The 20,819-nt window shown below is 34.1% G+C and overlaps 1 protein-coding gene across 1 annotated transcript in view; it reads right to left on the reverse strand.

The window, feature by feature from the left end:
- Positions 1-20,819, reverse strand: part of Stk3 (serine/threonine kinase 3) — a 278,492-nt gene that overhangs the window by 47,935 nt on the left and 209,738 nt on the right. The window contains exon 10 of the mRNA XM_076836036.2: positions 17,951-18,126. Coding sequence (XP_076692151.1) covers positions 17,951-18,126 — 176 coding nt within the window. The remainder of the gene's footprint in view (positions 1-17,950; positions 18,127-20,819) is intronic.

Genomic DNA, 20,819 nt, shown 5'->3' on the forward strand with positions numbered 1-20,819 from the left:
TATTTAGATGAGATTTTAAATTCTGAGTTGGTGCTAGAGCAAGTTGAGACTTTGGGGAATACCGGGATAAGAAGAACTCCTGAGAACCAGAGGGCAGACTGTGGGAAGCTGCATAACAGCCTCCCAAAATGTTCATGTCCTGATTCCTAGAACCACTTGATATTACTTTATATTGTAAGGATATTAATTAAGGGTTTTTTTTTGGGGGGGTGGTACCAGGGATTGAACCTAGGAGTGCTTAATCACTGAGTCACATACCCAGCCATTTCTTTTAAGATATTTATTTTTTAGTTGTAGGTGGTGGACACAATATCTTTATTTCATTTTTATGTGGTGCTGAGGATTGAACCTAGTGCCTCATGAGTGCTAGGTGAGCACTCTATCACTGAGCCACAACCCCAGCACCCCCAGCCATTTTTTTGTGTTTTATTTAGGGACAGTGGCTGGCTGAGTTTCTTAGGGACCTCATTAAGTTGCTGAGGCTGGCTCTGAACTTGAGATCCTCATGCCTCAGCCTCCCAAGCTGCTAGGATTACAGGACTGCACCACTGCAATTGGTTATTTTAAGGATCTTGAGACAGGGAGATTACCTTGGATTATACAAATGCACCTAAAATACAATCACAAGTATCCTATAGGGGACAGAGAGAGAGAGAGACAGAGGAGGATTTTACATAGAAGATAAAGATCATGTAACAGAAGCAGAATAAGAAAGCAAAGATGCTATACCATTAACTTTCAAAATTGAGACTGGGCTTTGACAATGATTCAAGGAATGTAGCTCTAGAGGCGGAAAAACAAAACAGGTTCTTTGCTAGAGCCTTTCAGAGAGTACAACCCTGTGGACAGCTTGATTTAGACTCCTAAGATTTTGTTCATATTTCTCTCCTCCAGAACTGCTAAAAATTTTTTTCTATTGTTTTGAGCCACTAAATTTGTGGTAATTTGTTACAGCAGCCAGAGGAAAGTAATAACAGACTTCTTTCCTTTTCTAAACAAATTCATTCCCCTGGAGAGTCCCTGGAAAATCCATTTAGTCTCAAGGTTAAAAACCATATATATAATGACAACTCCCAAATTACAGCCTAAACATAAATTTGCATATATAACTGTGTACTTGAAGGTAGGATATAAAAGATGTATTTCACACTAAAATCTGAACTCCTGATCCTTTCCCACCTGATAGACTCCACCCACATTTCCCCACAACTTGGTTATATGCAACTCTATCCTGGTTTTCTTCAAAGATCCTAGAAATCATCCTGAGTCTTCTATTTCTTTCATTCTCATATCCAACCAATCTTAGAATCCTGTTGTCTTGTATCTTCAAAATTATCAAGAACCTGGTTGAATCTTACTGCTTTCAGTGCTGTTTCACTGCATGATTGTTCTACATTTGTACACTAGATTGATTCTCAAATATGGCCAGAGTAAACTTTTTAAAGTCAATCTATATAGATCAAGTTATTTCTCCATGGCTACTTATTTCTTTTAGAATAAATGCCCTAAACCCACGATGCCTTCAAGACCCTACTATTTTGTCCACCCTGTCATTTCAACACCCTACTCTCCTGACTTCATCTTTTTATGCTCTGGTCCTCATTCACTCACTTCCCACAGATGTGTCTCTTTGCTGTTACCCCAATACACCAAAAGAAGCTTCCACTTCAGAGATTTTGCAGGGGATGATTCTTCTACTGGAACGTTCTTTCTCCAAATATCCATGTGTTCACTCCCTGCTTGATCCTTTACCTTCTTTAAGTCTTTACTCAAATGTCTATCTCAATAAAGCCTCTCTAAGAATCCTATTAAATGCTGTAAACTCCTCCCCTAACACTGGCCCCACCTGACTCCCTGCCCCCATAGCATTTATCATCTTTTATCATATGGTATAACTTACTAATTTATTATTGTGATTTTCTCCATTAGAATGTACACTCTAATGTGAAGGTAGAGATTTTTGTTTGGTTTATTTACTGATATATCACCAATATCTAGAAAAGTGTCAAACATATATTAGTCACTTTTGGCTATTTTTGACACCTTGCAGTTCCGTATACAATTCAGAAGCAACATAGTTCTACAAAAAACTATTTTGACATTGTTGAATGAATTCTGAACAATGATGAAAGCTTATCATCCTTACACCTACCCTCTCAAAACAAACCAACCAACAAACAAAACAGACAAGAATCTACATATGTTAACAACTTCAGTCATTTGTGGAAGCTTTTTAAAGAACCAAATCACAGAAGACTATGCAAAATAAAACCAGCAAGACCAAATAATGTATTGTTTAAGAACATATGTGTAGATGGTAAACATTCAAAGAAAGGAACAGAATTACCACAAGATCAAAGACAGTGTATATATTTCTATGGGGAAGGGAAGAGGATATATAGGGGGCTCCCAAGGAAGTGTAATTTATTTTTCTTAACTTAGGTGGTAAAAATTTGGGTATATGTAATTATTCGTTAAACTATACATTACAATGTTTAGTGGACAGTATATAAGGATATAAATAGAAATATAAGAATTACAAAAGGTAAAAACAGAAACAAATACAAATAAAAGCAAATGCAGAAAAACAAACAAAAAACCTTATATATGCTAAATCTTGGGTTTAGTATTTTTAAATGCTGTATACCTTGCCAAAAGACAAAGTTTACAAAAAAGACATGTATATATTTTCTCTCTTTATTATAATTTCAAATATTGAGAGAAAATAATGTATACATTCTCATAACTGCTTTCTTTCAATAACTAACATTTTACCTGTTTTGCTTGCTTCTTTGCTTTCTACACACACATACACAAATTTTAAACTTTTGAACCATTCTGCACAATACTGTGTGCAGAAAGAATATCACAGCACCTCTCATCTAAATACTTCAGCATGCATCTTTTAGGAATAATGCATTATCACGCTGGGGCTGTAGCTCAGTGGCAGAGTGCTTGCTTGGCACACCTGAGGCACTGGGTTCTATCCTTAGCATGGTATAAAAAAATAAGCAATTAAAATAAAGCTGTGCTGTCCATCTACAACTACAAAAAAATTAAAATAAAAAAGAATACATTATCACAGAATTACTTTCATGCTTAAGAAAATGGTTGCTAAATCTATAAAATATCTAATATCCAATAAATATACAGTAAGAATGGAAAGTTTGGGAAATATGCCTATCTATTTATCTATCTATAACTTAATTGAAAAGTTACCCATCAGGTGCTTAAAAATCTACATTCACAGCATTAAAATAAGCTACCTTGTGACAAAAAAACGTTTCAATTAGATGATTACTATGCAGATTGGAAAATCCAATGAAAATACCTCCATGATGTTGTTAAAAATTACTTTGATATATTTAAAATTTTGATTTGAATGAATTCTATTAATCAAACAGCATTTTTAGCAACAATTAGTTCATCACTGATTAAAACTTTTAAACTTTAAATTGACCAGAAAGCAAATAAATAGTGGGAAATAAAACAAATACTGAATGAGAAGTAGTATGAAAAACAGTCTTTCAACAAGAGTGCAATTAAACCTAAAGTTTATCAATATTAAATGGTCACCCATATATTAAAATTAATATTCCATTTTCTATCAAAAATTCTATTTTCTACTCAAGAAGTTATCACGTAATAAAATATTTAAAATTAATAATCTAATATTTTTGATCATTTGCTAAGACTTTATTTGAAATATAATACCTAATGCTCCTTGACATTTGACTCATTTCTTTTTAAATAAAAATAAGTTCTCTACTTTAAAATTCTGTAGGATTCATTATCAGGATATTTTGTAAAATGTGACACAGGGTAAATTCAAAAGGAAGGTTAAAAAAGGAAAGTACTAGCTTCTAAATGAATCCTGTTAATATTGGTGATCAGGATACTCATGAATATAAATCAAAGCAGAAACTGGTAAAATGGAAAAACAATCTCAATACTTGTTATTCTAATGCACAAGAATTTCTATAATAAAGAAAGTATCACTAGGGACATTAGATGCCATTTTCTTATGTGGTATTAAGTACTATTAACAGTCAAACTCAATTTAATACCTAATCCAAAGCACACCACAAATATACAAGTCATATTTTTGTCTATGTCAGAAGACATTTATGTATGATATTTTTCTCCTTCTGATTTCTTACCCAGTTTTGCAAACAATTACAATATTTTTACCAGGCCCCAAATCCCAAACCCCTTACATTCAATCATAGATTTCCCTTCTTTTTTTAGTCCCTGAAACATGAGAGGATTTTTTTTTAAAAAAACTGTAAATAAATCCTAACTAGTTACAAGGCTAATTTCTAGCTACTTTCATGAATAGGAACTATAGAGCTTTTCAACTATTAATCATTTATAATAAATACCCACTTTTTAAAAAGAATTTAACCTTTATTTTATTTATTTGCTTTTATGTGGTGCTGAGGATTGAACTCAGGGCCTCATCCATGCTAGGCAAGTGCTCTACCATTGAGCCACAACCCCAGCTCTACCTCCAGTTCTTAACAGCTAGAATTCACATTTGAACAAACAAGAAAATGCCAAACTGAAGGTAAATATGTCAAATTTAAAATCATTCTTACAAGTAATTAATTCTCTGTTAAGTTTAATAAAGTAGCTAGCAGATGAGGTGGGGTAATTCTATTTGCTTTGAAGTATATAGTACCTTATTATCTTAAATTCTTCTCTTTGGAAAAAACTATTTAAATCTTTATTAACTGATCTGTAAGAATTATCAGTCTGGTCCACGTGACTACATAATCTTATGTACCTATGGCCACCAGAAATTCTAATCTCACAGACAATGAATTCTGAATGTCAGTGAGACATTGCTGCTTAAGCAAAAATGACTTCAATTAAAACTTAATATTTTAACTTTCTTGTAATTTTTAAAAGCTTTTCCATTTCTACTATAATCTGGTTTTTTAGATCAGTGGTATCTGGTCAATTTATCTATGGGTAAATAATTAAGTGTTCACATATCTATCATTAGGGCCAAGAAATAGTATTCTTGAAAAAATAGGGAGAACTTCATGTTTCCCCTACTGATCCTCACTCCAAGACACCAGAACTAGAACATCACTGATTCCTACGGCTCATGTGAAGGAACCCAGAGATTAGGGAATAAGGGCTTCTGGTCAAATGTGTCAATGCCTCACCTTGAAAATGGGAGGGGTTGAACTGACAGAATGGAAAGGAGCTACAGGGGGCTGGGGCTCAGTGGTAGAGCGCATGCCTAGTGTGCGCAAGACCCTGGTTTCAATCCTCAGCACCACATAAAAATAAATAAATAAAAACAAAGGTATTAATAAAAAACAAAAGGAGATAGAGCTGCTCATTTCTAAAGGAGGGTTTAGTGATAAAGGAGACCAAGAGAAAATTATCACTCCAAGAAAACCATACATAATAGAGATACACTACAGCAGTTAGAACCAGATTATGCCAGTGTAAGTGTAATACTACTGTCTTGAGATAACTAGTTTTGAGATCACGACCCCTGCCTCTTCTATCCTTCTATACTGCCCCCTCCTCCACCTCTTCATGAGCTAAACCAGAAGACCACCAAAAGTCATTTAGGTGGCTTTCCCTAAGGTGTAGAATGGGGAAGAAACAGGTGAGATTTAAATCAAATATGAGATTAAAATTTTTAACTTCAGACTTTTACTAACCAAAAAATAATCAAAAAGGTGTAGCATCTGTCTAAAGTCATAGTTAAGGGGCAGAAAAGAAAAATTAGAAAGATAATGCTTCAAAGGAGATTTGTTAAAAAAAAAAAAAAAAAGAAAGAAAGAAAGGGCGGGGAGCCATTTCAGGTATATACTCCATGAGTTGTAAAAGTCCTATGTCATTTATTTACACATCCTGACACTAGGAAAAATCCTCAAAGAACTGCTAACAAAAAACCTGATAGCCCAAACTATTCTTTAAATTCAAGGACAGGCTGAGATATACCCCATCCCACCCGCAAGAAACAAACAAGCAGTAACATCTATGATAAATTCTCGGGTGACAGCTGTAATCTGCCTTCACTTAATTTAACCTTTTTTGGTTGAACATATACCCAAGGCTAGATAAAGCCAGTCTCCTCTCCTCACTGATCCTGCTCTGCCACCTTAAACATGGAATTCCTTTGAAATCCGTTTTTTGTTGTTGTTTATTTCTTTCTTTGTTTTGGTACTGGGAATTGAACCCACAGGCACTTCACCACTGAATCACATTCCCAAACTCTTTTTTATATTTTATTTAGAGAGAAGACTCACTTAGGTACTTGGTACCTCGCCAAGTTGCTGAGGCTGGCCTTGAACTCACAATCCTCCTACCTCAGTCTCTCAAGCGCTGGGATTATAGGCATGTGCCACTGAACCTGGCTCTTGAAATCCATTTTTGATAACCATTTCTTATTACTCCAAGGCTCTTTCTGGTTAATTTCATATATATGAAGTGTGTGCACATACATACATATATAATTTTTAATGATGCATTGTAATTATACATACTAGTGGGATTCACTGTTACACATTTGTATGTCATGAACTCTTCCCACACTGAATATTCCCCAGTTTACAGGTTCATTCTGTATTTTCAACTACCTAGTGGATTTATATGTAGTCCAGGCATGGCAAACTTAACACATTCACAATAGAACTTATTAGGTGGCCCTCCACATAAATCCCATTCTTTCCACTTTTTCTATTCTTTGCTTCAAACAAGAGCAATACCATCAAACTAATTCTCTAAATCAGAAAAATTCTTCTTTGCCCTATTTCTCTGACATAACTGGCCATCAGATCTGGGAGATTTTAAATGATCTAATATAGATGATTTCTTGAATCCAGTCTCTCTTTACCTTAATCCACTTTGGCAATTTCAAATAGTCTTCAATCCAGTATTCCTAGATCTCCAGTGTCTCAAATTCCTGTAAGTTTTACTTTGACACTAAAGACAAAATTTGATGAGTGTTCCTTTGGTAATAATTCTGCACTAGCTATTCACTGTCCAAAGGATTAGGGCTAAATCCATGCCAGCTTGGTAGCATGCCTTAACTTGGCAGGATAGGTCCCTGCTGTATCATATCCAGTATCATTCTGCTCAGCAGCTTCCTATCATGAATCATGGCAAAATGTTTCATAATAGCTCACATTAATGGAGACCTAATAGTTAAAAAATGGAGTCAAGAGGGAAAAAAAAGTATAGGTTACTATAAATATGAAAGAAATTCTTTTTATTTTTATTAGAGCTTTATAGTTATACACAGTAGTGGGTTCATCCCAACAAACTCACACATGCATGGAAGTCAACTTCAGCTGATGATTACCCCCTTTTCTTCCCTTCTCCCTCCCCCACTCCCATTTCCATCCTCTACCAGAGTCTTCCTTTTGTCTATTAACTTGTATTTGATTGGTTCTTCATGTTATTGTATCCTTCCCTCCCCCTTTCCTTTATTTTACTATAGCTTCCATATATGAGAGAAAACATTCAACCCTTGAGTTTCTGAGTTTGGCTAATTTCACTTAGCATTTAAAAAAAAATTTCCATCCATTTACCAACCATAATTTCATTCCTTTTTGATGGCCGAGTAGAACTCCATTGTGTGTGTATACATACAATAATTTCTTAATACACTCATCTATTGATGGACATCTGGGTTGATCCTATAATTTAGCTATTGTGAATTGTGCTGCTATAAACATTGTTGTGGCTGTGTGGATGTAGTGTGCCAATTTTAGATCTTTGGGGACAATACCCAGGAGTAGGATAGCTGGGTCATATGGCGATTACATCCATGATTTTCTGAGGAATATCCACTGCTTAGGAAAGAAATTCTTTAAAGTGAAACATGAATTTTTAGCATACTGAAAGAGTTGTTATGCAATGATGACTACTTGGATAGCTTGGATTACTTAATTTCCTTAACTCAGTTTTTTTTTTTCTCCTGAAAGAGTAAAATTCTATAATAAAGGCATATGGGAAAATAGATGTTTGCAGATTTTAGTTGCAATTCACTGGTTTCTGCAAACCAAGTGAGAACTTATCTGCACTATATTTCTATTGTGACTTATATAGACATTTAAGGGAAAATCTTTAGTGTTCATAGTCAGGACACAAATGATTAAGTGTTTAAAACCAAAAATAAGGCAATTTTAAGCATTTTGTTCCATCACTGAAATTGTAAGAAGTTAGATTGTAAATTTCTTCACACTGAAGAATATAAACATGAGAATATAAAAATGACTGTTTTAGATCTCCTCCATTAGCAGAAATAATACACAACCGCTACTCATTTCATTAATACAAGAACATGGCTGGTTATTAGCTTTCTTTCATATGTTAAGTATTTATGTATTTGTAGTTTTGGATATTAGGCAGCTTTATTTGGATTCTCATATTAAGATACAGAATTATAAACTAAATTGGAGGCCTGTGGAATTACAATTTAATACTCTAACTCAGGTTGCTGAGTTAAATAGTATATTAATAGTATATTGCATATGTGCACCATTACTTAATTCATAAAGAAAAAAAGTTTCTTAAAAACTATGTGACAGGGGCTGGGGCTGGGGCTCAGCGGCAGCCTACTTGCCTGGCATGTGTGAGGCACTAGGTTTGATTCCCAGCACCCATATAAATAAATAAAAAATAAAGGTCTATCAACAACTTAAAAAAATAAAAATCTATGAAACAAATCAATGAAATTAAGATATCACTTTTTAACATTTTTTAAGTAATTGATGGCCCCATTTATTTATTTATTAATATGCCGTGCTGAGAATTGAACCCAGTGCCTCACACATACTAGGCAAGTGCTCTACCACTGAGCTACAACCCCAGCCCAAGATATCATTTTTCTAAAAATCTTATGATACGTACATTAGTTTGATATTGTCTTTCATTCATCTTCTTAAGACCTGTCTATAATTCTGGGAAGAAAATATTTCTACTATTGATAGACAAAGTTACAAAACAAGATGACTTTGGTTTTGAATCAACACAAGGTTTCTAATTTTAAGAAATAGTGGTTATTAATAGAAAATCTTCCATCATGAATAAAGACTTTCTATTATTTTTAATAAGAGAATGATACTATGGAAATGGTCCCTAACCTAATAATGTAAGGACATGAAAAAAAGGTGTCAGTTTTAGTTCAAACAGACCAATAAATGTAATTGGCTCCAAAAGAATAATCTACTTCTAACCATGAAAGATATCCATCAGGAAGTATGATGGAAATCAATTATGGAAAGTTTTCTGATATTGAATTACTACTGTGTACATTCTGAAAAGCTGACTTAATTATTAAAGTATAAAAGTAATTTCAGATTTAAAGAAATTTAAATTATGACAGTTTAAGTAAAAACCAATCCATTATAAAAAATAATCCATTATAAAAATCACCCTGATAAATGCATTACTAGTTACCTCAAACAATTATAACTTATTTGAAATCTAATGGTTTATTGATTTCAAGAGGTAAACACTATGGGTCATCAGTCTTAAAATAAAAGATTATAAATTAGATTGCCCACTCTTTGATCCTAAATTCTACTATTGGTTAACATTTCTTTTGTTGTCATCACCCCAACAGTCCCCAAAGCTTACTGACTAAACATCCAAAATGAGGTTATGAACAGAAAGCCCTCATAGTCAAAATAACTTTCCCAGACATCAACATTAGCCAAAACATATGCTTGGAGTTCAACATTTTTTAAAAAATGTAAAGTAGCCAATTTTTCAACACAATCTTCTAAATAAATTATATTTTAAAAAGAACAAATTACTGTGAAGAAAGTTTGTACTTTCTAGAACTCTTTTTTGTTAGACATTTTTCTTTTTGCCATGTGCTTTAAACATCTTAATAAATTCCAACATGGTGACAAGAAACCACATACTGCACCTGTGCTTTCTGTTTTAATTAATCCAATAAGTACAAGCTTGCTCACTTTAATTTGTAAAGGAAATGATGATATGCATTTTAACTTAAGGTATGAATTACCTAAATAAGCTGAATTAGCTTAATGTTTCAATAGATTTTGCCTAGACAAACCATGAAATAAAATTTCAGAAACTATGGGATCCTTAAATATAATTTTTAGAAATAAGAAATCAAAATGCTCATTCTTCCTCAGGTAGCCAAATGGATTAAATTATACTGAAGAAAGAAACCAGTGGAGCAATTCAGAGTCACTAAATTTTTTATCTGTGACTACTATGGAATCTATTAAATCCAGTTTAGTTGCTTAGTGACTATTAACATTCATTTCAACTTGTACATAAATACTGTCTTTGAAGCCGGCCACTTTCCTTTCTGAACAATGGTTCTGTTTGCCTTAAATATCTCAGTAGGCTAATGGTCAAAACCTTACAACAAGTCTACATGGACCTAGACAACCACATGACACAACTGTACACACACTGCACCATCTGTTGGATATGGCTGCCAGCACAATTTCGTGAGCTGGCAAAGGACTGAAATAGTCAAGAATTCTGCAAGTATTTCAAAGTGCAGGCTTCTCATTAATTTTAATTTCCTGTTGGCTCTACAAGGAATGAATGAGTAGTGAAAGCACAATGTGCCACATACACTTGAGTTTATGCCACATGTACACCTGTAATCATAAACTCTTATCCAGGGCTATCCACTGGCACATTTATGATTTTACGTGTTTATTTCTTTTTTACCCTAAAAGAAATAAATCTGAAACATCTACAGTTATCTCTTCATACTTTGCTAATACACTCTCTCACATCTGGAAATACTTGACAATAATCATTTAATTAATGCAAAGCTAATCGATGACAATGTGCTTAAAAACTTCACTCAAATAAAGTGGTTTCCTCAGTCCACAGAACCAAGAACTGAAGGGAACAAGCAATCCTTTGACTAAGCAGTACACTACAAGAGAAATTTTTATCCATCATCTCTTTAAAAAGCAAAGACATCATCTGTATTTAAACAGATAAAGTAGATGATAGCAAATTACCAGTGGGTAATAGTGGGTAAAAAAAAACAAAACAAAACTGGTTACTGCTGCTGGTTATGTTCCCCTGAAGGTTTTCAGAACCTGTCTTGCTGAGGGCTTTCTAAAGTGCTACCTTTTAAGAGCTCCTGTAATCTACTGCTGTCTCCAGTTTCTTAATTACCCATTTACTATGGGGGTAACGTTGAAAGGTGAAAAGACCCTTCTCCAGAAGAAGGGAAGACACCCAAAATGCCCATGGTGGCTCCAGCAGCAGGGCTGGCACTTTCTCAGAGTTTACTATTTTCTGTATTTTGCAGAAATGACTTATTCTGTTTTGTTTCCATATAACCCTATTGAATTACCAACTAAGGAATCAGAGGTAGGACTGCAGAAAACCTAGGAAAGCCCCAGGCAAGTTTACACTTAGAGGACAGGATTTGTTTTTCCTCTGCTACAATTATTGAGACTTTTCCTCCAGTATTGCCCAAGAGGATTTTTATATGCCTTAGCTCAAAAGAACAACATGAATTGAATAAATATTTAAGAATCAGAGTAATCAAGAAATGTTAACTGACAATTCAGTTTGGGTCAAAACCAAAATGGTTGATTTTACCTAATTTCTCTTATACTAGTAATTATTGTCAATCTAATTTCTTTCTGTTTTAAAAAAATTTGGAACCAATATAGTGGATTTAACAGATGGCTTTTAAAGTTTTTGTTCTTATTCCAAAATCTTTATGTTACCCAAAATATATCTATTTAAATATGATACTGTAATTTTTGCAAAACAAGATCTACATGCGCTCTAATTAACACTAAACAATCTGGATGCTAAGGCTGTTTGGAAATAATTCTAACAAAAACTGAAACATTAGACAAGTGCTATAATAAACAGATTTGCCTTTTACATTTGTTTTGGAAATCTTCAGAGACACAGCCTAAATAGAACTCTTTAGTAGAATTAAAATTATTACCACAGGTCAATTAATTGAAATATACTTTATCTCCCATCTTTATATGATAACCCCAACTGGTGACATCATAAACTGTATTATCATCTTATTACATCCAGGAACATAAAATGAAATATACTTCCCAGAACATCCAAAAGACAAATGCTAAAATGATGTAAAAGAAAATACACAAAATATATTGCATTCAAGCTTTAAGATAAAAAGTGCTTCCTATTCTGCACATCTGTCTAGCAGGTGCCTCAATGAATAAACTTTGCCCTTTAGGAATCTGCTTTGATGATGAAGTGTCCTCTCTTATATTTCTTTCTTGAAACCTATTTTCCTCAAGGCAGAAGGATAAACATTTTATGTCCTGAAAATATGGTCAAAACAAGTTGAGCTTGTTTTAAGCAACTTCTGTTATTCATAGAAATCCAACAAAATTCAGTTCTCTTTTAGAAGGTAGCTTTGAGGAGATAACAAAAACCTTAGCACAATTTACACTTTGATGAGTCAGATTTTTTAAACATTCTATATTTAATAGATGAGGGAGTGATTAAGACCAGATTTTCTTTATTATTAACAGCTGGTATCTCAAGTGGAAATCTATCTTTGCTTTTAGTCCACATCCCCATTTTGTGAGCAAAGTATTCTACCAAATCACTTCACTGTGCCCACCCTATGTCTCTTCTCTAATTATTCTCTCTGTCCCCTTATACACTTATCTTTTGCCATACTCACTATGATTCTTAGAAATTCTTTACTTATCTCCTGGCAATCATCCCTTTATTCATCTTTATTTATTCCCATCTACATTTCCCTCAGTGGCTATTACATTTCATCAAAGGGATGAGAGTGTTGAGCAGTTCCAGTTGACAGTATAATAAATGCTGGGGAAGAATTATTCTAGTCACTCCCTTATTCTCCACTCTCTGTTTAAGGCTATCTGCCCTGTAAAAGTCAAAAAATTAATAACTTTGCAAAAATTATATCTAGCCATATAATCCCTTCAAATCCCTTTCTTACTGGAAAGGTTCCCTCCCCACTTTTAAAATTTTTACCTTTAATTCCCCACTTTATAGTACTCTTCAATTGAGTAAGTTAACTATTTTGTTGAATGATCTTTCTTAATGTTTCCTGCATTGATTCTTGGTTTTTCTTTTCATTTCTCTATTTTATTTCAAGTCTTGCCACAGACCTGATTTCCCCTCTCTCTAGTCAGACCCTATTGACATACAGCTATTGTCAATCAATCCTATACGCTATCCTTAAGATTGCTATCTTAAAATGCCTTTCATCATGTTATTCTCCAACTTAAGTTCCTTCAGTAGCTTCCCATTCTCTATGAAATACAAATTCAGACTTTGTGATCTGACTTAGACCCACCTTTCACTTTTATATCCCATATTGTTCCAAATTAACCACCACAAACTTGAAGGCCTCTACTTGTATTAGTCAGCTTTTCCTCACTATGACCAAAATATCTGGCAAGAACAACTTTGAGAAGGAAATGATTTATTTTTGATCATACATAGTTGCAGAGTTTTATTCCATGGTTGACTATCTCCATTGCTTTGGGCTTGAGGACAGACAGAGCATCATGGCAGCAGAGCATAATAGAAGAAAGCTTTTCAGCTCATGGTAGTTGAGAAGGGGCGAGGAGAAGGAGGGAGAGAGACAGACAGAGAGCAAGAATTCCAATGAGAGAGCAAGCAAGCATGCCCTCAAAGAGCGAGCCAGGGACAAGATATAGTCCCCCAAGGCCATGCTCCCAGTGACCCTGTGCTCTACTGCTTTCAACAATGCCCCACTTGCCTATAGTTTTCACCACCTCCCAGTAGTCCATTCAGCTACCAAAGGATTAATTCACTGAAGAGGTCAGAGGCGTCATGATCCAATCACTACCCCAAAGCCCTATCTCTGGACGTTGCTGCACTGGAAACCAAGCCTTTGACACATGAGCTTTTGGGGGACATTCCGGATTCAAAACAATACTACTTTATTGTCACCCAATATACCTTGTGTTTTTCTACTGCTACACTTTTGGATTTTTTATTTTTTTGGTGGCTGGGGGGATTGAACCCAGAGCCTCATGATGCAAACTGAGGCTCTACCACTGAGCTACCCTAGCTATCCCCCCCACCCCCCCACCCCCGTTCATTCCTCCCACCTCCACCCCTGCCCTTTAAGCTTTTATTTTATAACATCAATCTTTGAAAAGACTGCCTTTCTTCTTTCTTCTCTCTTTTTTAGGGGGGTCAGGGTATTGAGGATTGAACCTAGGGGTACTCTATCATTGAGTTACAACCCTAATCCTTTTCATTTTTGAAATAGAATTTTGCTAAGTTTGAGCTGGCCTCAAACTTTTGCTCCTTCTGCCTCAGCCTCAGGAACTGCTAGGATTACAGGTGTGTGACACCTCACCTAGTTTATGCTATCCAGATATAGTCTCTCACCATATTATAATTTCATAGATTACTCCATCCCCTTTACTAACTCCCCTCTTATGCCAAATCAAAATTATAACTCTGAATCACAACTTAATACTTCTTGATAAATAAATATGTATAAAATTTATTTTTACCCATAGTGCTTAGCCTATGGGTAAAAGCACAAAGTAGTACATTTGTTAAATTAGCTTAATTTTTCTAATAAATTTTGGGATTCCAAGATAAAAGGTCTCCAAAATCTATATTAGGCTGAAAACATTACCAGAATTTACTTATAAGAGGTAGTTGGCCGGTCTGGGGCTGTAGCTCAGTAGTAGAGCACATGCCTAGCATGCATGAGGTCCTAGATTAGATCTCAGCACTGGAATAAACAATCAATCAATCAAACAAATAAATAAGAGCTAGCCATTGGGAAAAAAAGACTAACAAAACTTGAATAAATTTAAGAGAGACAATTGAAGGCTACATGTAAAATACGGTGTGCACATATATAAAAAAATTTAAAAGTAGGGTACTGAAATGACCCTTATCAAACTCACTAAAGTCCTTCCATCTTCTGAATTCAATATTCTAATTTCTCTTGAAGTCTATCACATTTTCTATTAGATTGTTTGCAAAGATAATTGCCAACATTTCTTCCATTTCATAAGGCCCTTTGCAAATGTGACTTTGCTGTTTTTCCCAAAATGAGGTGAAATTTATATCCATATACCTTGAATCTGGACTGGCTTTCTGACATATTTTAACTAACATAATATGCAACAGTGACACAACTTATGAATTTATTTTTTTATTGTGGTAAAATATACATTAATTTTTTTTAAAAAACATATGTTTAGATCGTTGATGCATTGAGTAAATTTTTTTGTATATAAAGTATGGGAAGGGCTGAACTACATTTTTTCATGTGGATATCCAGTTTCCCCAGAACCATTTATTTAAAATGTTCTTTACCCACTGAATGGTGCTATAATTTTGATGCTGAATGTCACCAAAGACCTATGCATTAAAGGCTGGTACTGTTGGAAACAGGTGGAATGTTTGAGAAGTGGGATCTAGTATGAGAATCTTAGGTTATTGGGGGCATGCCCACAAAGGGAATTGAGACACCCAGCCCCTCTCTTTCTCTCTTGCTTTCTGGTCATGAGCTGAGAAGTTTGCTCTGCTACTTGTTCCCTGCCACTGCCAGCTAACATTCCCACCAGAGGTCTAAAAACAATGGGTTTATGATTATGCACTGTAACTTTTAATAACTTCATAAGTTAATTCCTCAGGTGTTAATTAAGAATGATCTTGGTACTCTTCTCAAAATCTTTTGACCACAGATATGAGAATTTAGTTCTGAGCTCTCTATTTTATTCTACTGGTATACCTGTTACTCTGTATGCCAATACCACAGTGTTTTCATTAGAGCAGTTTTGTAGCAAGTTTTGGAATCAGGAAATGAGACCTTCAACTTTATTTTCTTTTCCAAGATTGTGTTCACTATAAAGGGTACTGTAGAAATCCAAATCAATTTTAGCATGAATTTTTCTATTTTTACAGAAGCACTAGGATTCTGATGTAGATTATATTGACTCTGTAGAACACTTTGGGCAGTATTAATATATTTTTTTAAATATTATTTTTTAGTTGTAGTTGGACACAATACCATTATTTTACTTTTATGTGGTACTGAGGATTGAACCCAGGGAACCACATATGCTAGGCAAGCGCTCTACCACTGAGTCACAACCCCAGCCCCAAGTATTATTATCTTAATAATATTAAGTTTTCTAGTCTTTGAATAGGAGATGTCTTGTCTTTTCACGTATTCTTTAACTTTTTTCAGCAACATTTTGTAGTTTTTAAATGTACAAGTCTTTCACCTCTTTGGTTAGGAACATTCCTGAATATTTCATTCTTTTTAATGCTACTGTAAATGGACAGCATGTATATTCTAAACTAGGATCAAGAGGCCTTGCAACTTCTGTTTTCAAGCTCTCAGAAGGCTGTTATTGCCACATAAAAACCTCAATGGGATCATATGAGCTACCCAACACTCAGCACAACTGCTAACACATGAGCAGGTAATTTTAGAAAAACTATACAACTGCCTCAGTCAAGCTGGCAGATAAGTACAACCACTTGAGAATGAAGGATTACTCAGTTAAACCTGACCAAACTGTTATCCCACAAAAAAGTGAGCAAATAAAATAGTTATCTTAAGCCATTAAATTTTGGGATGGTAGCAAAGAATAACTGAAACTGAATTAAATCACTTTATTTGCTCTTTCTTAACTATGATAATTTATTCATTACTTATAGCTCACTCATTTCAAACCATTTCCCAGAGGCTATTAAGATTTATTCCAACTGAGACAAGACAGAGTTTTTGATGCTAAGTACTCTACATTATTCATCATGTTCATGAATGATTTAAAGCTTGAATGTCAGCATACTAAATAATTTATATATATTTTTAAAAGTAGACAACTTAAAATGAAATCTTACCAGAACTTAAAAAAATGCAGATTTTTTCCTAATTTCTTATTTCAATATTGAAAAAACGGTAAACAGGCATTACAATCTGTGATTTACACTAAGATTTGCTAGTAATTATCACTAAACTTTTTGAGGATGGATTTTTAAATTTTATCATAACATTATTAGAAAACTCAAATAATCACATTATTAAGGAGAAAAGTATTTAAACTTAAAAACATTCCAAATCTCAAAGCATTGAGGTATCATGATATCTAGGCAAAATGGCTTAATATTGCTTAAGAATTTTAAAGATATGCATGTATCTAAATTTTTATTTACTTATAGGTTCTATGTTTATTTAATAAATATAAAAAATTACAATTTTATTTGGAAAAAAATCTTCCAGAATACTATCAAAAGTAAAAAATTATTTAAAAATTACAAAAATTTACTTCATAAAAATTTTTACTCCATTAAAGAATTTATTTTGAGAATCTATTCTTTCAAATTCTGCAAACAGTTGCTTTAAAACTGAGTATCTGTATTCCTTGCACCATTTAAAAGAAATAAATAATAGTGGGGCAAAAGAAATAAAGAAAAATACATAACAGGCGATAAGGCAGTTTTAACTGAAGCTTATATGTGACCTAAATACATATAGTACAGGACTATTATTTCTGACAAACCAAGCAGAATTAGCACTCAAGTAGAAACTAATTCAGTTGCTTTCAAAGTCAAAGCAAATTTTTCAAAGTGTATGTCATAAATACTTTTTCATCTTTTATTCTGGTAACTGAGTTTTCAGTCAAAAGTATCTCATACTTGCACTACTGAAAAATTCTTTTGTAATAGTTGTCATTTTAGTTTTAAGAAATCCTACATACTTCTCTGAATTTGAGCCATGATTTATTTAACTATAAGCAATTATTTATGTTCTCTGTAAAAATCATTCTGCAAACAAACTACAATTTCACCATTTCCCTACTCATACACATGGCTATATGTTAAATCTTAATAGTACATAATTTGTATTTATAAATTATGTGTCTCGATGTGATGAAAAATACAAATGTAAAAAACATAAGTGGAAGAATTCAAATGTACTTACAAAGTCAAAGTCTCCATCTTGAGGAACTTTCCAGTTATCAGGAAAAACATTTTTGGACATAGGGAAGGGTTCATGCATGTTCTGATTACAGTTTTCATGATTCTTATTCTTGAAGTCTTGCTTATCAAAGTAGTCCATGAAAGATGGTCTTTGTACTTGTGGTGAAGTTGCATTTCCTTAGGAAAACAAAGAACATAAGGAGGGCATAAGCTCTTACATTTAAAGATGTATGATCTTTATTGAAGTGTGAATTTTTTATTTATTGGTTCCAGGGATTGAACCCAGGGTAACTTAACCACTGAGCCACATCTTCAGCTTTATTTTTTTTATTATTTTTTTTTTGTACCAGGGATTCAACTCAGGGGCACTTGATCACTGAGCCACATCCCTAGCCGTAATTTGTATTTTACTTACAGACAGGGTCTTACTGAGAGCTTGCTAAGTACATTGCCATTTCTAAGGCTGGATTTGAACTCTTGATCCTCCTGCTTCAGCCTTCCGAGCCGCTGGGATTACAGGCATGCGCCACCATGCCCAGCTGAAGTGTGATTTTTTAAATTGAGCCATATAATAAATTGGTACTGCACAAAATCAAAGCCAACATATCAATTTATGAAGAACAAAGTAATGTCCAATACATTTAAAAATGTCCAATACATTTTAAAAAGTATCCAAACCAAATAAAAATTAAACTGATAAATAGATCTAAAATATTCTCAGATTATAGAAATATTTCAGATTTTCAGTAGAATATCATCTTATTAAAATCATATCAGATGTCTTTGAAATTTGTCAAAGAAAATGAACTTTAAAAATCCAAATGTTTTTGGTGTTCTTTTTTACATTTAATCCTGTATTATTATTGTAATTAACAAACTTTCAGCTGTCACAAATTATAGAACTTACTCAGGATTTCTCTTACACCAATTTCACTACTCCCTCAATCTCACTAGCTGTTTTCCTTCTCTCTAAACTTTCAAGGCTTTGTCTGACATATTTATATGCATGTCTTCCACAGTTGTTTTCTCCAGCCCAGACCTTGCTCGTAAATTATATCCAATTTTGTAACTGCTTGCTGTTTTACTACTTAATCTGAGATGATTTTGAGTTACTAATCGCCAATTCTGAAACTAAATACAAGAATTTTTCCCCTTAAATCTGCAGACCCTCCCAAACATTCTATCCTGGTTAAGGTCAAAATTATTTATTAAATCTCCCAAAGTAATAAAGTTAAGAATTAACTAAAAGACATCTCATCATACTGAGGCAAGCAAGTAGACCCTACACCCTCAGACAGAATAAGGGCTTCGGAGAAGGGAAAGAAGGAATGAGACCATGCTATGCTAAAAGGAGGCACTGGGCCTGAGGAATATTCTGTCATTGTCCCTGACAGCTTCAACCCCGACACCTCTTTTGCAGCTAGAATATCCTTTTACTGTTCCTAACAACTTCAGCCACAAGAACTCTTCCTTAGCTAGCTACCCTTACCCCTACCTGTAGCAACAGCTGAGCACTAGATTCACCCTTATTTGAAGTACTTCCTATCCTGAATAGACGTGCCAAACCACAGGTTGGATTAATCCTCTTAATTGTAAATAAGGGATTGAAATTATACATTTCTGATTGGTGTATTAAGCTCAGAGCTTGAAGAGCTTGATTGGTAAATGCAAGTATCCCTCACCCCACCAATCATCTGTACTGGGCCATCAGTTATACCTTTAAAAACCCCTGGACAACAGACATCCACTGGCATCCCTCTTTTGGGAACCCTCTCTCTTTGGGAGCTCTGCTTTCTATTATTCTAATAAATCCTGTTACTTTACTCTTACCCTGTGTCTGTGGATTTCATTATTCAAATTTGTGAGACAAAGAATCAACTGGACATCTACACTCTTTGTGTTACAACATCAAAATGATCATTAAGTATTTTTTCAAAAAAATATTTTTAGTGGTAGATGGACACAATACCTTTATTTATTTATTTATTTTTATGTGGTACTGGGGATCGAACCCTGTGCCTTACATGTTCTAGGTGAGCACTCTACCACTGAGTCACAAGCCCAGCCCCTGATCATTAGATGTTTTAAATTCTTCTATTCATGAGTTGTTAAAATTAACCCTTTTTCTCTATACATCATTGCTATTGTCTTAGTTTAGTTTCTGATGATTTCTTGCCAAATTCGTCATACAGCCTCCAAACTGGTCTCCATGCTTCCAGTAGTTCAGTTTTGATTTTATACTGTCAACATAGTGACCTTTGTAAATACAAATCAAACCATGTCATTGTTCTTGCTTAGAGTCTTTCAATCAATCCCCATTTTTTTATACTGAAGAATTGAAGTAGGAAATAAACACTTAGAATAACTAGATTTTTAATCTTGCAGTTAAGGTATTGATCAGTAGTTTCCAAATTGGATTCCTTAAAGCTCTAGGACTCCAAATAAATGTTCAAGGACCACCAAGAAGGCATTTTCCACTAAAATTTCCAAATAGAAAATAAGCTACCTTCTTGAAAACTTCATGAGGGAATACAAGACATTCAAATCTCTCCTGTAATTTACACTCATGTTCCAAACAAATTCCTCTGTCACATATTTGTCTCTCAGATTTATGAAAACAGATATATGGCTCCTATCTTGGCTATCTGTTTTTCAGATGAAACAGCCCCATTTTCTTTCATGTGACATGTTTTTCAGACTCATCACCATCTTGTTTACTTGCATATGGGGACAGGTCAGTCTTGAAATGTTCCTATAAATTGAACCATAGTATTCATAATAGTGATCTGGCCAATCTAAAATGCTTTTTGCAATAGTACCAGTTTAGCTTAAAACTACCAGTACTACTATGACAACTTAGTAACACTGCT

Source organism: Callospermophilus lateralis, chromosome 16 (genome assembly GCF_048772815.1).
Source record: "Callospermophilus lateralis isolate mCalLat2 chromosome 16, mCalLat2.hap1, whole genome shotgun sequence".
NCBI lineage: Eukaryota > Metazoa > Chordata > Mammalia > Rodentia > Sciuridae > Callospermophilus > Callospermophilus lateralis.